Source organism: Bufo bufo, chromosome 1 (assembly GCF_905171765.1).
Source record: "Bufo bufo chromosome 1, aBufBuf1.1, whole genome shotgun sequence".
In the NCBI taxonomy this organism is placed as follows: Eukaryota; Metazoa; Chordata; class Amphibia; order Anura; family Bufonidae; genus Bufo; species Bufo bufo.
The window spans coordinates 114,733,968-114,753,356 of record NC_053389.1 but is presented as its reverse complement, the minus strand read 5'-3'; the positions used below and the strand labels follow the sequence as shown (position 1 = coordinate 114,753,356).

The window sequence follows — 19,389 nt, the reverse complement described above, 5'->3', positions numbered from 1 at the left end:
CTGCAACAGTGTGTCCGCCCCTGGATCCCCAATGTATCCATTCCAAGGAGTTTCAATAAACTTATCCATTTGTATCCTGAGTGAGTGCCGCAACGCTACTATTTCTTCTCCTCGCATTGTGAACTTCTTACATCTAAGTTATGGAATTTTGCTTCCTGCTCGCTCCTGGGATTGGTACAGAAAGAGGGAATAACGATATCTTGGGACCTGTGAAAGGGTGGATACTACCTTTGGGAGGAAATTGGGGTCAAACTTAAAAATCTTACTTATCTCTAAGACCCAAATGAAAGGCTCCTGGATGTATAGGGCCTGAAGCTCGCAAAACGTCTCCTAGCAGAGATATTGCTACCAGAAAACCTTTAAGAGTAAGACCTTGATAGACCAGAGAATCTAAAGGCTCAAACGGGGAATCTAACAATCCTAAAAAAAAAAATTTTTTAATTCTTGGCTTTAGCCTATCCTGCAGCTTTCAAAAATCTAGCAACCCAGGGGACATCATAACAGACTAGTGTTGTAGAGGGCACTCAGGGCGGACACCTGCACCCTTAGAGTGTTTGGGGAGAGACCCGTATCCAACCCATCCTGGAGGGACTCCAAAATGAGAGGGATATTGGGAGTGGACTGGATAAACCACCCTCTGAGATCAACCCAGACCTAGGAGGATGGACTGTTCAGTACCAGGCTGAAGCTTGAGAGAAAGTTTGAGAAGCCTGGGGTTCAGATGGCTGATTGGGCCCTGCGTTAGGAGGTTCTCATCAGGGCATAGAGGATTGGATCCTGCAAGTGAGGGATGTCAGAAGCACTGAACCTCCCCGCTCCTCTTGATTGATGCCACTGTTCCCTGCATCGTTGGCGAAATTCCCGCGCTGCGCCCGCTTCACTTTTGTCTTCGGCACAGGCGCAGTGAGTGAATGATGCGATCCTGGTGCCGGATTCCTCACTGCGCCCTGCGCCCGACTACGTCACAGTGAGGAAGCCGGCATCAGGAGGAGCGGGCCTTCACTCACTGCGCCTGCGCCGAGACAGAAGGAACGGCGCAGGCGCAGGATTTCGCCAACAATGCAGGGAACAGTGGCATCAATCAAGAGGAGATGGGCGGGATAAAGCGTAGAGTGGACGGAGCCTCTAGGTGTGAATTTACGCCCACATCAGCACCTAGAGGCTCATTGGCATATAATAAAAGTGCTTTTTTTAACAAAAACGGCCTCTCTGCAGGGACTAATGTTAGAAACATACTGTTTTGTAGTGCGGACGATTAGGCATCGCTATATCAGTCAGCTACATAAACAGTATTTCTGGTGGTAGAAACCTTTAGGTGAACTCTTTGTGGGGAAAGAGATTCTAGTTCTAGTCGCATAACCTTGTCTTATAATGTTGATAATAAAAGGGTCTGCGATGACACGCTCCCAGGTATCGATGAAAGAGCTCTGACTCTTCCCCCGACCCTGATGGCGTCATTGCTTGGAGGAGGGAAGGGGAAGGATCCCCCTTAGTGGGATTGAAGAGTAAATTTCATACTCCCCCTCCCCCCCCCTTTGTATAGTCCACCTCGTGATTTTGCTTTGGTATCTGAGGTTGTGGTTTCGTTACCAAAAAACTGCCTCCTGTTTTTAGCTCCGACTTCGGGAAACCCTTTTTTGCAGTCTGTGGCGTTTTCTAGGATTTCATCCAAGTCGGGACTGAATACATACTGGCCATGGAATGGAAGAGAGATCAACTTGTTCTTGGACATCATATCCCCTCGACCAGGCCTTAGCTAAAGGACCCTTCTAACCTGGAGTAAAACTGTGTGTATGTGGAGGCCTGCGAGCTTCTATTGGCTGATGCGGGTCATGTGACAGTGTGTATGGCAGTTGGGATATGAAGAGAAAGACTTGCAGGCTTGTATTGGCTAATGCAGGTAATTTTTGGGGAATATCTCAGGAACGGTACGTCCTAGAGAGCTGAGACCCCCCACAAGATTTATTTCCAGGTAGCAAGGGGTGTGTATACCAAGTTTCGTTGAATCGATGGTTGTGTTTTTGAATGATAGCGGAACAAATGCCAGAAGTAATGACCCCCTGGAGATCTGAGCACACTAAGTGTTTATTCTGTTCACTTTGCTGTAAAGAAGATGCATTCACTGAAAAACAATTCTCTGACCAGGTTCACACCTCAGAAGGAAGCTGCAATCTCTCCAGGAAACCACACTTAATGTGATGACCCTTTTTCAAGAGAAAGCAACCCCTGACACCCACGGAAGGCAGGCTGCTGTGTGAGAGTGAAAGGATGCATATACCACCTACCTCAGCCGAGATATGAGATAAACAAACAGTCATGACCGTCAAGTTCTGGAAAACTGAACGGCAGATAAGGGCACACGTTTTCCACTTATTTAAAGGGATTTTGTGTATAGAGCTGAGGACATGGGCTGCTAGATAGCCGCTAGCACATCCGCAATACCCAGTCCCCATAGCTCTGTGTGCTTTTATTGTGTAAAAAAAAAACGATTTGATACATATGCAAATTAACCTGAGATGTGTCCTGTATGTGAGATGAGTCAGGGACAGGACTCATCTCAGGTAAATTTGCATATGTATCAAATCGTTTTTTTTTTACACAATAAAAGCACACAGAGCTATGGGGACTGGATATTGCGGATGTGTTAGCGGCCATCTAGCAACCCATGTCCTCAGCTCTATACCCAAAATCCAGGTGACCGGTTCCCTTTAACAATTTGTTCTGACTTTGGTTCCACATTTTATGCATTTTTGTTCATATATTTTGTTATACGCTCACCGTTTTTTTTTTTATTCGCATTTATTCCATTTTTTGTTGACCACGCTAAACTGCTGATAAAAACTCCACAAAGAGTGGATGATGTGCTATCATCAGGAGTAGTTAGAATATGAAGTTTTATTCAGCCAGATTCTGCTTCTACAAGAGTTCAGGGTGGAGTTTCATTGTGAAGTGCACTCCACCCTGAGCCGCTTCCCAGCCCCTCCCCTCTGCTGAGCAACAGCTGCAGTATCCAATCAGGAGGCCAGAGAGGAGGGGCTGTGAATCAGCTTAATGCAGAGAGCACTTCACAGTGAAGCTCTACCTTCAGGACACTTGCAGAAGAAATAAAACTGCTGATAGACTCCCTTTAAAGGTTTAGCAACTTCTTTTGCGGTTTTTGTAAGGTTGCTGAAATCTGAATAAAAAAAATAAAAAAATATAAAAAAAAAAGGTACAAACAAGCACATTTTTTCAAATTAAATTCAACCCCCTTGACTTTTCTGTGATAAAACTGTGTCAATACAGAGCCAATGGTCCACACTTTGAAAAACATATGGACATCAGGACTCAGTTTTACACCGATGACCAAAGCTAAAATTTTTAGTTCAGGGCATAATAAATGCCCCCGGCCTCCAGAAACTGGCCGAAGACAATTCCTGTCTTCCTAAAAAAACAAGTTCAGCAGACAACCTGGCTACCCCTATATAAGGTAGATTGCTGCTGAAATCCAGCAACTATAGATCCTATGAGAGATGGCTGGATCATTTACAGCCATCCTAAGCAATACGATTTACTTGGTGGAACCCATGAGTAAGAAACGAATAGAGAGATAAATATGGCTGCCTTCCCTTCAGGACTCTACACAGCAAAACCCTAGATCAAGATCCGCCAAGCCTGATCTACACAGTACAGTAACATAGATGTGCACCTTTGTGTAGGCGTTTTCTACAACCACTATAACCAGTCCCCTTTTATGTTTTTACGCTGTCTTGATGATAAAAGTCCCATTTCTGGTAAAGGTGCCATGAGAAGCAGCGCTTCCAGCAGGAAGAGTGCACTGAGGCTCCATTACCGACTATGTAGGCTCGGGTTTCTCAGAATGACGACGCTTTCTGTACAATGGAGGTTAACGTCAAAAGCAAATCAACTGTTGGGGTTTTACCTGAGGGCAATTATTCTGAAAGATTCTCACTACATGAGATATGAAGAGATTTCTCACCAATCACTGAGGTCTGCATACTTCTAACATCTACTCACCAAGGTTATAAAGGAGACGTTACTTCTGTGGTGTTGGGTAACTGGGGGCACTAAAGTTTCTAAGCTGCACTTGAGAGTATCTGAGCTCTCCTTTACTTTCTTTTCAATAGATGACCCCGGCAGCATACTGGTATATAATGAAGACGTGCTGCAGACTGTACAGGTTTGACATCTGTCTTCACTTAAAGGGGTTATCAACAAAGACAGTCCTATATACTATATACTCCATATACCATACCATAGAGCTTTGGCAATTTCCAGCTGCCCTCTTCTCTCCCAGGACATCTACAGAAGCCTAGACTGCCTCATCAGTGAAGTGCACGCTCCCAAGGCTGGCCGCAATGTATGGTGGGAACTGAGAGAAGTGGATGGAGATTAAAATGCTAAAGTTCCATAAAACACAGCCAGTGTATTACAGCAATCATCACATCTTGTCAGTTCTGCACAGTTCTCCGGGATCATAAGGGTGATCTTAAGAAGTTAAAGGGGGTGTCCTGACAACTCCATTTTAAAACTGAAGCAGCAGCAGATCCCCAGCTTTACATAACTTCCAGTGATCAGCGGCCATCGCTCCAGGAACTCTGTGTCTGACCATACATAGCGGCTGCAGTATTACATGCCCGACATTCAACTGATTGACCAACCATGTAATACACTGACAACTTGGTCTGCCAGGGCAAAAGCAGCAGGTGGTTAAAAGCTCTCTGCTCTGAGGTGCTCCAAGAAGGGAACACTCATAAGCCCTAATGGGGCAGATAGAAAGGGGATGTCCGCCTTGTACTGAATGACAACATGGCTCCCCTCCGGCAGCTCAACAAAAACAAAGTAAACCTATCTTTGGCCTTCTGCTCTTGTAGGACTGGATTCTTTCCCTTAACGCTTAATGTGGTTTAACGATTTTAAATAAAATTCGATTTTGTTGGAAAGGCCAACACCCACCCAACCCCAAAAAAAAAAAAAAAAAATCAAATTTCCAGAGCTGCAGCTCCTGCACCCGAAGTGATTATGCGAGGCTTAGCGGTCACATACCATTTCTACGCGTCACTGCTTAGGCCACTGACTGGCCGGCAGCAGTCATGTGCATGCACACAGCAGCCCATCACTTCCGGCAGTGACTGGAAGCTGTGGGGATGGCAACCTAGATGCTGGTGTCACGGACGTTCCCGTGGCAGGTACCAGGAGATCGGAGAGACTGACAACTCGTAGGTTAAATTGACAAGTTCACTGTGGATCTTATTGTGTCTGTGTTTTGGTGAATGCCACACCCCTTGCTTCAGGTCTTGCTTGTTGGTAATTTACTTTTCCCATAAGTAGCCGCTTCTCACTCTTGGAGGTGCGGTTTATAGATTTTCTTTCTGCCTTCTAACTAGCTGGTCGGTTGTACTCTGTGGTGCTTCTGGAGTTGGCAGTTTTCTACTTTCAGATTATACTACTTTCACACTAGCGTTGTTTGAATCCGGCGTTCAATTCCGACACCGGAACTGCCCGCCGGATCCGGAAAAAAACGTGTGAAAACGGATTACATTTGAATCCTGATCAGGATTTTGATCACAATGAAAAAATGCATTGGAAAAAAACGGATCCGCCATTTATGGACTAACTTTTTTTTCAAATTTTTCGGGTTTAAAGGGTTTCTACCACCACATTTTGACCTAATTAGCTGTCAGACACTAGCGATCTGCTAGTGTCTGCTCTACCTAACCATGCTATTGTAAGTCCTTTCTCTGCAGCGGTTACCCTAAAAAACGTAGTTTTATTGGTATGCAAATGAGCCTCTAGGTGCTATGGGGGCGTCTTTTCAGCACCTAGAGGCTCCGTCCACTCACCATTTCTGCCGCCCGGCGCGCTCCAGCCCGCCCCTCTCCTCTAGATTGACAGCCTACTCGCGCCTGCGCCGTGTGCTTCTGTATTCGGCGCAGGCGCAGTGAAGATGCCGGCGCAGGGAGACAGTCACTGCGCCTGCGCCGAATACAGAAGCACACGGCGCAGGCGCGAGTAGGCTGTCAATCTAGAGGAGAGGGGCGGGCTGGGCGGCAGAAATGGTAAGTGTACGGAGCCTCTAGGTGCTGAAAAGACGCCCCCATAGCACCTAGAGGCTCATTTGCATACCAATAAAACTACGTTTTTTAGGGTAACCGCTGCAGAGAAAGGAATTACAATAGCATGGTTAGGTAGAGCAGACACTAGCAGATCGCTAGTGTCTGACAGCTAATTAGGTCAAAATGTGGTGGTAGAAACCCTTTAACATGCAAAAGCCGGATCCGGTTTGATGGAACACACGGCATGCAAGTCAATGGGAAAAAGGCCGGATCCGGCGTTCAGTCAAAGTGTTCAGGATTTTTGGCCAGAGGTAAAAATACAACATGCTACGGTTTTCTGAAAAGCCTGATCAGTCAAAAAGACTGAACTGAAGACATCCTGATGCATCCTGAACGGATTACACTCCATTCAGAATGCATTAGGATAAAACTGATCAGTTCTTTTCCGGATTTGAGCCCCTAGGACGGAACTCAGCGCCAGAAAAGAAAAACGCTAGTGTGAAAGTACCCTAAGGGCTCTTTCACACTTGCGTTATTGTCTTCCGGCATAGAGTTCCGTCGTCGGGACTCTATGCCGGAAGAATACTGATCAGGATTATCCTAATGCATTCTGAATGGAGAGTAATCCGTTCAGGATGCATCAGGATGTCTTCAGTTCCGGTACGGAACGTTTTTTGGCCGGAGAAAATACCGCAGCATGCTGCGCTTTTTGCTCCGGCCAAAAATCCTGAACACTTGCCGCAAGGCCGGATCCGGGATCAATGCCCATTGAAAGGCATTGATCCGGATCCGGCCTTAAGCTAAACGTCGTTTCGGCGCATTGCCGGACCCGACGTTTAGCTTTTTCTGAATAGTTACCATGGCTACCGGGACGCTAAAGTCCTGACAGCCAAGGTAAGTGTAGCGGGGAGCAGGGGAGCAGCATACTTACCGTCCGTGCGGCTCCCCGGGCGCTCCAGAGTGACGTCAGGGCGCCCCAAGCGCATGGATCACGTGATCACATGGATCACGTCATCCATGCGCATGGGGCGCTCTGACGTCATTCTGGAGCGCCCGGGGAGCCGCACGGACTGTAAGTATACCGCTCCCCCGCTCCCCGCTCCTACTATGGCAACCAGGACTTTAATAGCGTCCTGGGTGCCATAGTAACACTGAACGCATTTGGAAGACGGTTCAGTCTTCAAATGCTTTCAGTACACTTGCGTTGTTACGGATCCGGCAGGCACCTCCGGCAACGGAAGTGCATGCCGGATCCCAACAACGCAAGTGTGAAAGAGGCCTAAGTCTTGTCTTTTCTTATTGTTTTGTGTTTGTTATATTCCCTGTTTGTATCTGGGCCTGAGACAGAGACTTCTATTTGTCCATCTGGGGAGGAATGGGTTGTCTCTGGTCCTAACCTTTTCCAGGGCCTTATAGAGATCTAAAGGCCTAGGTATCCAGCATATGAATATTCCTACCTTCAAGGTCTATTCATATTGATAGATAGTTAGGGCCGGATTAGGGTTGTCTAGGAGGTGACCTGTTTCTTCCCTAGTTTCCAGGCCCAGTTACTGTTCCCCTTCCCTCCCATGTTCAGTGTGGAGTTTTTCCCCCACACTGATCTTGACAGCTGGACCCGGGACACTCTGAAAAGGCAACTGTTTCTTGTACACTTTATTCAGCCTCTGACAACCCTATGCACATCAGACTAAAGTCAGCCAAACCCGGTGGGGCCATCTGGACATATGATGTCACAGGAAAGATAGATTGGGCATGTTGTATTTCAAAGGATATAACCCAGCAGATCTGTCTAGCAATGGCTAACTCGTCAATTCCTTCTGAAAACACATGCACACTCAGCCAAACCGAGCGTGCATAGGTATGGGGGAGATGAGAAGTCTGTCAGACAACTATTGAAGGTGTATGGATAGCTTTACAGAAAATTACCAGAATCTCCTGCTGTTGGCATTACTGTACAGCCACCTCATGTGTGACTGCAGAGCTGACAGTTAATAATGGTAAGATGTATGAGAAAAAATTAACACTAACCTATAAAAAGCTACAGGAAGTGAGTTGTCAGCTCTACAAAAATCACTGCAGAAACAGGTCACGTCAGTCTAACAATTCATTAATCAGGAAAAACCACTTCATAGTCACCACAGCCAATAAAGGTGCAAGAACCTAAACTGCTAGATAGGGCTGCAGCTAACGATTATTTGAATAATCGATTAGTTGTCGATCATTTCATCTTTTAATCGGGAAAAAACACCAAAATGACAAAAAAAAAAAAGGGGTTTATATGTTTTTACTTGAAAAATTATGTTCAAAGGCCATATTAAAACAATGTGGGTGGCACAGTTATTGGGGGGGAGGGGGGATCTGTGGATGGCACTGTTATGGGGGGGAGAGATCTGTGGATGGCACTGTTATGGGGGGGGGGAAGAGATCTGTGGATGGCACTGTTATGGGGGGGGGGGAAGAGATCTGTGGATGGCACTGTTATGGGGGGGGGGGGGAGATCTGTGGATGGCACTGTTATGGGGGGGGGGAGATCTGTGGATTGCACTGTTATGGGGGGGGGGGAGATCTGTGGATGGCACTGTTATGGGGGGGGAGAGATCTGTGGATGGCACTGTTATGGGGGGAGAGATCTGTGGATGGCACTGTTATGGGGGGAGAGATCTGTGGATGGCACTGTTATGGGGGGGGGGGGGAGATCTGTGGATGGCACTGTTATGGGGGGGGGGGAGATCTGTGGATGGCACTGTTATGGGGGGGGGAGATCTGTGGATGGCACTGTTATGGGGGGGGGATCTGTGGATGGCACTGTTATGGGGGGGGGGATCTGTGGATGGCACTGTTATGGGGGGGGGGGAATCTGTGGATGGCACTGTTATGGGGGGGGGAGATCTGTGGATGGCACTGTTATGGGGGGGGGAGATCTGTGGATGGCACTGTTATGGGGGGGGGGATCTGTGGATGGCACTGTTATGGGGGGGGGGGATCTGTGGATGGCACTGTTATGGGGGGGGGGGAATCTGTGGATGGCACTGTTATGGGGGGGGAATCTGTGGATGGCACTGTTATGGGGGGGGATCTATGGATGGCACTGTTATGGGGGGGATCTATGGATGGCACTGTTATGGGGGGGATCTATGGATGGCACTGTTATGGGGGGGGGTCTATGGATGGCACTGTTATGGGGGGGACCTGTGGATGACCATGCTATTGGGGGGGGGGGGGGGGGGGAGAATCTATGGATGACACTATATAGCATCTTATGCTAAATCTCTCATCCACAGATCTCCCCCATAGCAGTGTCATCCACAGATCCCCTTCCCATAACAGTGTCATCCACAGATCCCCCTCCCCATAACAGCCCCGGCCCCGCCGCTCACAGCAGTATTCCTTAACCGACAGTAACTTTTACTTTAAATCACTGCATCTTTATTACCTTACAATGAAGCTCCAGTAACAGGCAGAGCGGGCGTCGGCGTAACGTCACTTAATCACGTGACGCGCCTGCTCTGCCCACTTTATGAATGAAACAGGCAGAGCAGGCGCGTCACGTGAGTAAGTGACGTTACACCGCCGCCCGCTCTGCCTGTTACTGGAGCTTCATTGTAAGGTAATAAAGATGCGGTGATTTAAAGTTCAAGGACCCGCAGGCATAGTGCCTGACCGCCCGCTCCCGCCCGCATAGCAACAAATCGGCCGATTATTCGATGACGGGATTCGTTGACAACGAATCCAGTTATCAAATATTATCGATAATGTTGATTAATCGTTGCAGCCCTACTGCTAGAAGACTCCAGGCATAGTACGGAATACGGATACACAGTGTTATGCCCAGTGCAGGGCCCGGGGCGGTGGAGCATGACACAGGGATACTCTCTGGGGTTATTTCAATTCCTGTGTCATGCTCCAACCCCTCAGGCCCTGCACACTATAAGTTCTGCCCAGAGTGTTCACTTAAAAACAAGGCTTGACTCATTTTATGATCCGTTAAGTAGTAGTTTAAAGGGGTTCTCTGTGGGGATAATTTATTTTAAAAAAAATTATTTTTGTTGCAAGTGCGCCCAGCCTGCTTCCATAAACAGAAGATTCATATTTACCCGTTTCCCACCACCTCCTGCATGTTCATGTTCTGGGCCGCGTGTGGTGTTTACTTCTGCCGCAGCATGGGCATGGTCACATTCTCCACTGCAGACAATGACTGGCTTCAGAGATGAAGTGCTGCTTGTTGCCACGTCACCGCTGAAACCAGTCATTGGCTGCAGTGCAAAATTGGACCATGCCCATGATGTGGCGGATGTAAACACCACACTGGGACCAGAACCTGGACATGAGGTAGGCCGAGCGGAGGGGAGCAGGTAAGTATGAATCTTCAGGGATTATATGTATATGCAAAAAAAACTATATTCCCGGAGTACCCCTTTAACCTCTTCAAGACACATGACGTACCGGTACGTCATGTGTATTTCCGATCATCGCCGCCCGGTGATCGGAACAAGGTACCTGCTCAAATCATTGAGCAGGCACCTTGGCTAAATGCGCGTCTCGGCGATCGCCGCAAACCGCAGGTCAATTCAGACCTGCGGTTTGGTGCTTTTACCTGCGGTTGCGGCGGCGGTGCCATCGGGTCCCCATGCGGCTGTAGCGGGGAACCGATGGCATGGAAGGCAGCGCGATGCCTAAGGAAGGCATCGCGCTGCCTTCCGGTGACGAGCCTGTGAGATCCAGCCCCCTAGATCTCACAGGCCGGAAGCTGTATGAATAATACACACAGTATTACTCATACAGCCAATGCATTCTAATACAGAAGTATTAGAATGCATTGTAAAGGATTAGACCCCCAAAAGTTCAAGTCCCAAAGTGGGACAAAAAAAAAAGTGGAAAAAAAAGTTGAAAAAATAAAGTTTTCCCCCCCAAAAATTTAAAGTTTCAAGTAAAAATAAACAAAAACTTCCTTTTCCCCAAATAAAGTAAAAAAAAAAAAAAAAAGGGGAAAAAAAAAAGTATACATATTAGGTATCGCCGTGTCCGTATCGACCGGCTCTATAAACATATCACATGACCTAACCCCTCAGATGAACACCGTAAAAAATAAAAACTGTGCTAAAACCATTTTTTGTCACCTTACATCACAAAAAGTACAACAGCAAGCAATCAAAATAGTACCAGTCACCTCATCCCGCAAAAGATGAGCCCCTACCTGAGACAATCGCCCAAAAAATGTAAAAACTATGGCTCAGAATATGGAGACACTAAAACATTTTTATTGTTTTAAAAAAAACCTGTTAGTGTAAAATTTCAAAAATAAATATATATACATATTAGGTATCGCCACGTCCGAATCGACCGGCTGTATAAAAATAACACATGACCTAACCCCTCAGATGAACACCGTAAAAAAAAAAAAAAAAAAAAAAAAAAACTGTGCTAAATAAACAATTTTTTGTCACCTTACATACACAAAAACTGTAATAGCAAGCAATCAAAAAGTCACACGCACCCCAAAATAGTGCCAATAAAACATCTCATCCCGCAAAAATCATACCCTACCCAAGGTAATCGCCCCAAAAACTGAAAAAATTATGGCTCTCAGACTATGGAAACACTAAAACATGATTTTTTTTTTTTTTTGCAAAAAATAAATCATTGTGTAAAACTTACATAAATAAAAAAAAAAGGTATACATATTAGGTATCACCGTATCCGTGACAACCTGGTCTTTAAAAATATCACATGATCTAACCCGTCATATGAATGTTGTAAATAACAAAAAATAAAAACGGTGCCAAAACAGCAATTTCTTGTTACCTTGCGTCACAAAAAGGGTAATATAGAGCAACCAAAAATCATATGTACCCTTAGGCTACTTTCACACTTGCGTTCGGAGCAGATCCGTCTGGTGTCTGCACAGACGGATCCGCTCCTATAATGCAAACGATGGTATCCGTTCAGAACTGATCCGTCTGCATTATATTTCACAAAAAAATCTAAGTGTGAAAGTTAGTCAGACGGATCCGTCCAGACTTTACATTGAAAGTCAATGGGGGACGGATCTGTTTGAAAATTGCACCATATTGTGTCAACTTCAAACGGATCCGTCCCCATTGACTTACATTGTAAGTCTGGACGGATCCGTTTGGCTCCGCACGGCCAGGCGGACACCCGAACGCTGCAAGCTGCGTTCGGATGTCTGCCTGCTGAGCGGAACGGAGGCCAAGCAGAGCCAGACTGAGGCATTCTGAGCGGATCCGCATCCACTCAGAATGCATTGGGGCTGGACGGATGCGTTCGGGGCCGCTTGTGAGAGCCTTCAAACGGAGCTCACAAGCGGAACCCCGAACGCAAGTGGGAAAGTAGCCTAAACTAGTACCAACAATACTGCCACCCTATCCCATAGTTTCTAAAATGGGGTCACTTTTTGGGAGTTTCTACTCTAGGGGTGCATCAGGGGGGCTTCAAATGGGACATGGTGTCAAAAAAAACAGTCCAGCAAAATCTGCCTTCCAAAAACCGTATGGCATTCCTTTCCTTCTGCGCCCTGCCATGTGCCCTTACAGCGGTTTACGACCACATATGGGGTGTTTCTGTAAACTTCTGAGTTTGGTTGTTAACCCTTGCTTTGTAACTGGAAAAAAATTATTAAATTGGAAAGTCTGCCAATAAAGTGAAATTTTGACATTGTATCTCTATTTTCCATTAATTCTTGTGGAACACCTAAAGGGTTAACAAAGTTTGTAAAATCAGTTTTGAATACCTTGAGGGGTGTAGTTTCTGGAATGGGGTCATTTTTGGGTGGTTTCTATTATGTAAGCCTCGCAAAGTGACTTGAGACCTGAACTGGTCCCTAAAAATTGGGTTTTTTAAAATTTCAGGAAAATTTTAAGATTTGCTTCTAAACTTCTAAGCCTTGTAACATCCCCAAAAAATAAAATATAATTCTCAAAATGAGCCAAACATAAAGTAGACATATGGGGAATGTAAAGTAATAACTATTTTTGAAGGTATTATTATGTATTATAGAAGTAGAGAAATTTAAACTTGGAAATTTGCAATTTTTTACAAGTTTTGGGCAAATTTGGTATTTTTTTACCAGTGTCATGAAGTACAATATGTGACGAAAAAAATCTCAGAATGGCTAGATAAGTCAAAGCGTTTTAGGACTCATGTACACGACCGTTGTGTGCATCCGTGGCCGTTGTGCCGTTTTCAATGGGTCCGTGGAAAAATCGGAAAATGCACCCTTTTGCAGCCGCATCCGTGATCCGCGTTTCCTGTCTGTCAAAAAAATATGACCTGTCCTATTTTTTGACGGACAACGGTTCACGGACCCATTCAAGTCAATGGGTCCGTGAAAAAACACGGATGCACACAAGATTGGCATCCGCGTCCGTAGGCTACTTTCACACAGATGGATCCGCAGATCCGTCTGCATAAAAGCTTTTTCAGAGCTCAGTTTTCACTTCGTGAAAACTCAGATCCGACAGTATATTCTAACACAGAGGCGTTCCCATAGTGATGGGAACGCTTCTAGTTAGAATATACTTTGAACTGTGTACATGACTGCCCCCTGCTGCCTGGCAGCACCCGATCTCTTACAGGGGGCCGTGATCCGCACAATTAACCCCTCAGGTGCTGCACCTGAGGGGTTAATTGTGCGTATCATAGCCCCCTGTAAGAGATCATGTGCTGCCAGGCAGGAGGGGGCACCCCCCCCTCCCTCCCCAGTTTTAAAATTCATTGATGGCCAGTCGGCCCCCCCTCCCTCCCCTGTAGTACTGTAGATTCATTGGTGGCCAATGGGGGCCCCCCCTCCCTCCCCCTCCTAATTAAAATCTCCCCCCCCCCTATCATTGGTGGCAGCGGAGAATACCGATCGGAGTCCCAGTTTAATCGCTGGGGCTCCGATCGGTAACCATGGCAACCAGGACGCTACTGCAGTCCTGGTTCCCATGGTTACTTAGCAATTTTTAGAAGCATTATACTTACCTGCGATGTCTGTGACCGGCCGGGCGCTCCTCCTACTGGTAAGTGACAGGTCTGTGCTATAAGCAATGCGCCGCACAGACCTTTCACATACCAGTAGGAGGAGCGCCCGGCCGGTCACAGACATCGCAGCTCGCAGGTAAGTATAATGCTTGTTAATGTGTTAACTACAGGGGAGGGAGGGGGGGCCGGCCGCACTGGCCACCAATGAGTTAAATACAGGGGGGGGGGCTGCCCCCTGCTGCCCGGCAGCACCTGCCAGGCAGCAGTCATGTACACAGTTTTTTTTGCATATTCTAACCTGAAGCGTCCCCATCACCATGGGAACGCCTCTGTGTTAGAATATACTGTCGGATCTGAGTTTCACAATCTAACTCAAATCCGACAGTATATTCTAACATAGAGGCGTTCCCATGGTGATGGGGACGCTTCAAGTTAAAATATACCATCGGATTGGAGAAAACTCCGATCCGATGGTATAAAAGGGACTCCTGACTTTACATTGAAAGTCAATGGGGGACAGATCCGTTTGCAATTGCACCATATTGTGTCAACGTCAAACGGATCCATCCCGATTGACTTGCATTGTAATTCAGGACGAATCCGTTTGGCTCCGCACGGCCAGGCGGACACCAAAACAACTTTTTTTTCATGTCCGTGGATCCTCCAAAAATCAAGGAAGACCCACGGACGAAAAAACGGTCACGGATCACGGACCCCGTTTTTGCGGACCTTAAAAAAATAAAAAAACGGTCGTGTTCATGAGGCCTTAAAGTTATCCCCACTTAAAGTGACACTGGTCAGATTTGCAAAAAATGGCCTGGTCCTTAAGGTGAAATAAGGCTGTGTCCCAAAGGGGTTAAGCACCTCTTGTGGTTGGGGGGGTTTGAGTAATATTGTAGAGGACACATTTTTCTTGGACGTAAATTTTTTGGTGGTGCCTTCAATGCTACATTTGTGCATGTGGTGGAGCTGGTACTGCAACCTAAGCTCCGTCATGGACTTACTTTGAAAAGATGGCCGCCAGCTTCCTCTGATTCTTCCTTGGCTCTGAATCCTCATCAAATTCTTCTATATCTTTACCTAAGAAAACTTCTTGATGGAACTCCTTGTTGAGGTGACCATCCATCTCCATTTTCACTCCGTTAAGGTGGTCGGGGGGCATGATTTCATTCTCATCCTTATTGTCTACTGGTTTCTCTTTTAAGGCAGAATTATTTGCCGGTCTGGCATACACATCCATGAGAAGGAATATAAATAAGAGGGATAGGTAGAGGGAACCCAAGCTGAAAAGGAACGCCTGCTTAGACACCATTGTCCTTCACGGAGCTGCCAACAGGATCGTTCTGAAACGATTTCCTTCCTGAAAGAGAGAAGAAAAACCTATTTGGATATATATCAGCAGAATCTTATAATGTGGGTCTTTAAAGGGAGTTCATCTCTACATTCATTCAATCAAAATGAATTGGGCTGCAATTCCAGAGATAGCACATAGATAAGAGTGGAGCTGGCGGTGGAAGAAAGCAGCCATGTTTTTCTAATTTGATGCTATTCCTTTAATGGGCATCTGTCAGCAGTTTTGTACCTATGACAATGGCCGACGTGTTACATGTGCGCTTGGCAGCTGAAGACATCTGTGTTGGTCCCATGTTCATATGTGCCCGCATTGCTGACAAAAATGATGTTTTAATATATGCAAATGAGCCTCTAGGAGCAACAGGGGCGTTACAGTTACACCTAGAGACTCTGCACTCTGCAACTGCCGCACCCTCTGCACTTTGACAGGGCCAGGTATGATCACATTTACAGCTGCCAAGTGCACATGTAACCTGTCAGCAAGTTTCATAGGTACAAAACTGCTGACAGATGCCCTTTAACCTTACCCATATCACGTGATTTGTGGTTTCTAAGATGACATGGTGATTGGAGGGAGATTTTTTTTTTTTTTTAATTAGTTCAAAGTTAAAGTGGCTGGTCATAGCAACCAACTAGATGGCCCTTTAAAAGAACCAGTTAAATTGAGAGCTGGCACCTGACTGGTTGTTCTGGGCATCCGCACCTCTTTCCTTTCTGTCATGGTGTGGCACAGGTCTTCTGTGGAGGGCTGTGCTTACACACAAGCAAGGCTCTAAGGGTTACACAATGCTTTGCAAATATTTATTTTGCCTGTCCCCAAATCGCTGCTTAGCAAATGGAACAGCGCAGCGTATTCCTGATCAATGGCAAAGTGCACTACGCAGGATAGAAATAAACAGGAGATCAAGGGCATTGACAGGGTAAGGTCATGGCAAATACTGCAAAGGCACACAAATTCTGCAAAGCATCACAGACAAGCTGCAGATAACTCAAGTATCATCTGACTCCAGACATTGGGGGTTATCACTACCATTTTTACATCAAGTTTTGGGATAAAAAAATGGTGCCGTACTAATGAGTGCTCCACAAAGGAAGTGCTCATTAGTAACAGTGCACAGATGGCAACCCTACGCACGGCCCACACAGAGCGGGCTCTGACTGCCCCTCAGCCACCACTGCTCTAAAGTGATCTTGGATTCCTGGATTAGCTAACCTTCACAATCTTCTAACATTATGTGGGGGGGAAAGTGTTAGGATCTCAACAGATACGTTAAAGAGGACCTGTCTGTTTTAATATCTCCATGCATCCCCCATGTAATAACAGTTCTGAAGAATCTATTCCTATGGCTCTGTGTTGTCCCATTCCTTTATTATTTCTACTAGAAATTATGAATGAATAGCCATTAGCCTTCAGTCAGGGTACAGAGGGGAGGTAACTAGTGATGAGCGAACTTCTGTTTTAAGTTCGGCGTCTAAAGTTCGGCTTCCGGTTAGCGAAGAATCCCGATATGGATTCCGAATTTCGTTGTGGTCCATGGTAGCGGAATCAGTAATGGCCGATTATTGATTCCGCTACCACGGACCACAACGGAATTCGGAATCCATATCGGGATTCTCCGCTAACCGGAAGCCGAACTTTAGACGCCGAACTTAAAACAGAAGTTCGCTCATCACTAGAGGTAACCAGTTGAGGGGGGGGGTGTACCTGCACTAATTTGATAGATTGAGTCCGTGCAGGTACACCCCCCCCCCCCCCCAACTGGCTACCTCCCCTCTGTACACTTACTGAAGGCTAATAGCAATTCATTCATAACTTCTAGTGCAAATAATAAAGGAATGGCACATCATAGAGCCATAGGAATAGATGCTATTAAAACAGGCATTTCAGGAGTTTTGAGAGGTCACAATGACTGACGTATAATCATGGTGGCAGATGAGGACAAGGACTGCTGCCCCCCATACTTGGCAGGGTGTGACTTTTTTTGGCCATGAAGTGTACTAAAAAGAAAGAAAAAATAAATATAAAACCAATACGGACTATGGGTACATTCACACGACCGTATTTTTGGCTGCGGAACGGGTGCGGACCCATTCATTTCAATGGGGCCGCAAAAGATGCCGACAGCACACAATGTGCTGTCTGCATCCGTAGATCCGTTCCGCGGCCCCCCAAAAAAGATAGAGCAAATCCTATTCTTGTCTGCAATCGCAGACAAGAATAGGCATTTCTATCATGGGGCCGGCTACATTCACACGGCCGGTATCCGTGTTTTGCGGATCCGCAATTTGCGGACCGCAAAACACATACGGTCGTGTGAATGTACCCTATGGCTGTACAGCGTTATTCTGATCATATAGCTGCTATGGGTCTGTCCTGAACAGAAGCTGTGAAACAGAAAAGCACACAGCTTATAGCCTCGGGGACGGGTGTGTGGATTTAACATGCACGGCAAATGTTAACCTGTACAAATAACTACTTAGGGTACCTTCACACGCGGCAGATTTGTGGCAGAAAATTCCACGACTGAAAATCAGTTCCATTCACTTAAATGGGGCAGTTAGCACATGGGTTTCTGCGAGCTCCATCGAGGTGAATGGAACTGATTTTCAGTCACGGAATTTTCTGGCACGTGTGAAGGCGCTCTAATGTACAACCAGCAGTGATCAATACGTCACTGGGTTATCTACACTTACAGCTCAGAACCTGATCAAAGTCCAAACACTGATCTACGAGCTGCTGAACCATGAATCATATGTAAAAGCTCCCATTCACATAAGACTTTCACACTTGCGGCAGAGTGATCCGGCAAAACGTATACCAACTGATGGCATTTGTAAGACTGATCAGGATCCTGATCAAATGCCTGATCAGTCATAAAAATGCATTGAAATGCCGGATCAGTCTTTCCGGTGTCATCCGGAAGGGTGGATCCGGCATTCCGGTATTTTGAATGCCGGATCCGGCACTAATACAATCCTATGGAACAAAATGCGGCATTCAGGCAAGTCTTCAGTTTTTTAGGCCGGAGATAAAACCGTAGCATGCTGCGGATTTATCTCTGTCCTGATCAGTCAAAAAGACTGAACTGAAGACATCCTGATGCATCCTGAACGGATTACTCTCCATTCCAAATGCATGGGGATAAAACTGATCAGTTCTTTTCCGGTATAGAGCCCCTAGGACGGAACTCAGCGCCGGAAAAGAAAAACGCTAGTGTGAAAGTACCCTTAAGGCCTCTTTCACACTTGCGTTGTTGGGATCCGGCATGCACTTCCGTTGCCGGAGGTGCCTGCCGGATCCGGAAAAACGCAAGTGTACTGAAAGCATTTGAAGACGGAACCGTCTTCCAAATGCTTTCAGTGTTACTATGGCACCCAGGACGCTATTAAAGTCCTGGTTGCCATAGTAGTAGTGGGGAGCGGGGGAACAGTATACTTACAGTCCGTGCGGCTCCCGGGGCGCTCCAGAATGACGTCAGAGCGCCCCATGCGCATGGATGACGTGATCACATGGATCACGTGATCCATGCGCTTGGGGCGCCCTGACGTCACTCTGGAGCGACCGGGGAGCCGCACGGACGGTAAGTACACTGCTCCCCCGCTCCCCGCTACACTTTACCATGGCTGCCAGGACTTTAGCGTCCCGGCAGCCATGGTAACCACTCTGAAAAAGCTAAATGTCGGCTCCGGCAATGCGCCAAAACGACGTTTAGCTTAAGGCCGGATCCGGATCAATGCCTTCCAATGGGCATTAATTCCGGATCCGGCCTTGCGGCAAGTGTTCCGGATTTTTGGCCGGAGCAAAAAGCGCAGCATGCTGCGGTATTTTCTCCGGCCAACAAACGTTCCGTACCGGAACTGAAGACATCCTGATGCATCCTGAACGGATTACTCTCCATTCAGAATGCATTAGGATAATCCTGATCAGGATTCTTCCGGCATAGAGCCCCGACGACGGAACTCTATGCCGGAAGAAAAGAACGCAGGTGTGAAAGAGCCC

General features: G+C 46.6%; 1 protein-coding gene across 5 annotated transcripts in view; it reads right to left on the bottom strand.

Annotated features, from left to right (window-relative positions):
• Positions 1-19,389, bottom strand: part of SDF4 (stromal cell derived factor 4) — an 82,575-nt gene that overhangs the window by 60,334 nt on the left and 2,852 nt on the right. For 4 of the 5 annotated variants that reach the window (XR_005778263.1, XM_040428302.1, XM_040428279.1 and 1 more), the window contains exon 2: positions 15,041-15,396. Coding sequence is in view for 4 of the 5 variants with exons in the window: in XM_040428302.1 (XP_040284236.1) it covers positions 15,041-15,348 (308 nt within the window). In the remaining variant the exon portion in view is untranslated. Of the gene's footprint in view, positions 1-15,040; positions 15,397-19,389 lie in introns of those variants that run through there. The other variant, XM_040428294.1, reaches the window with a different exon arrangement.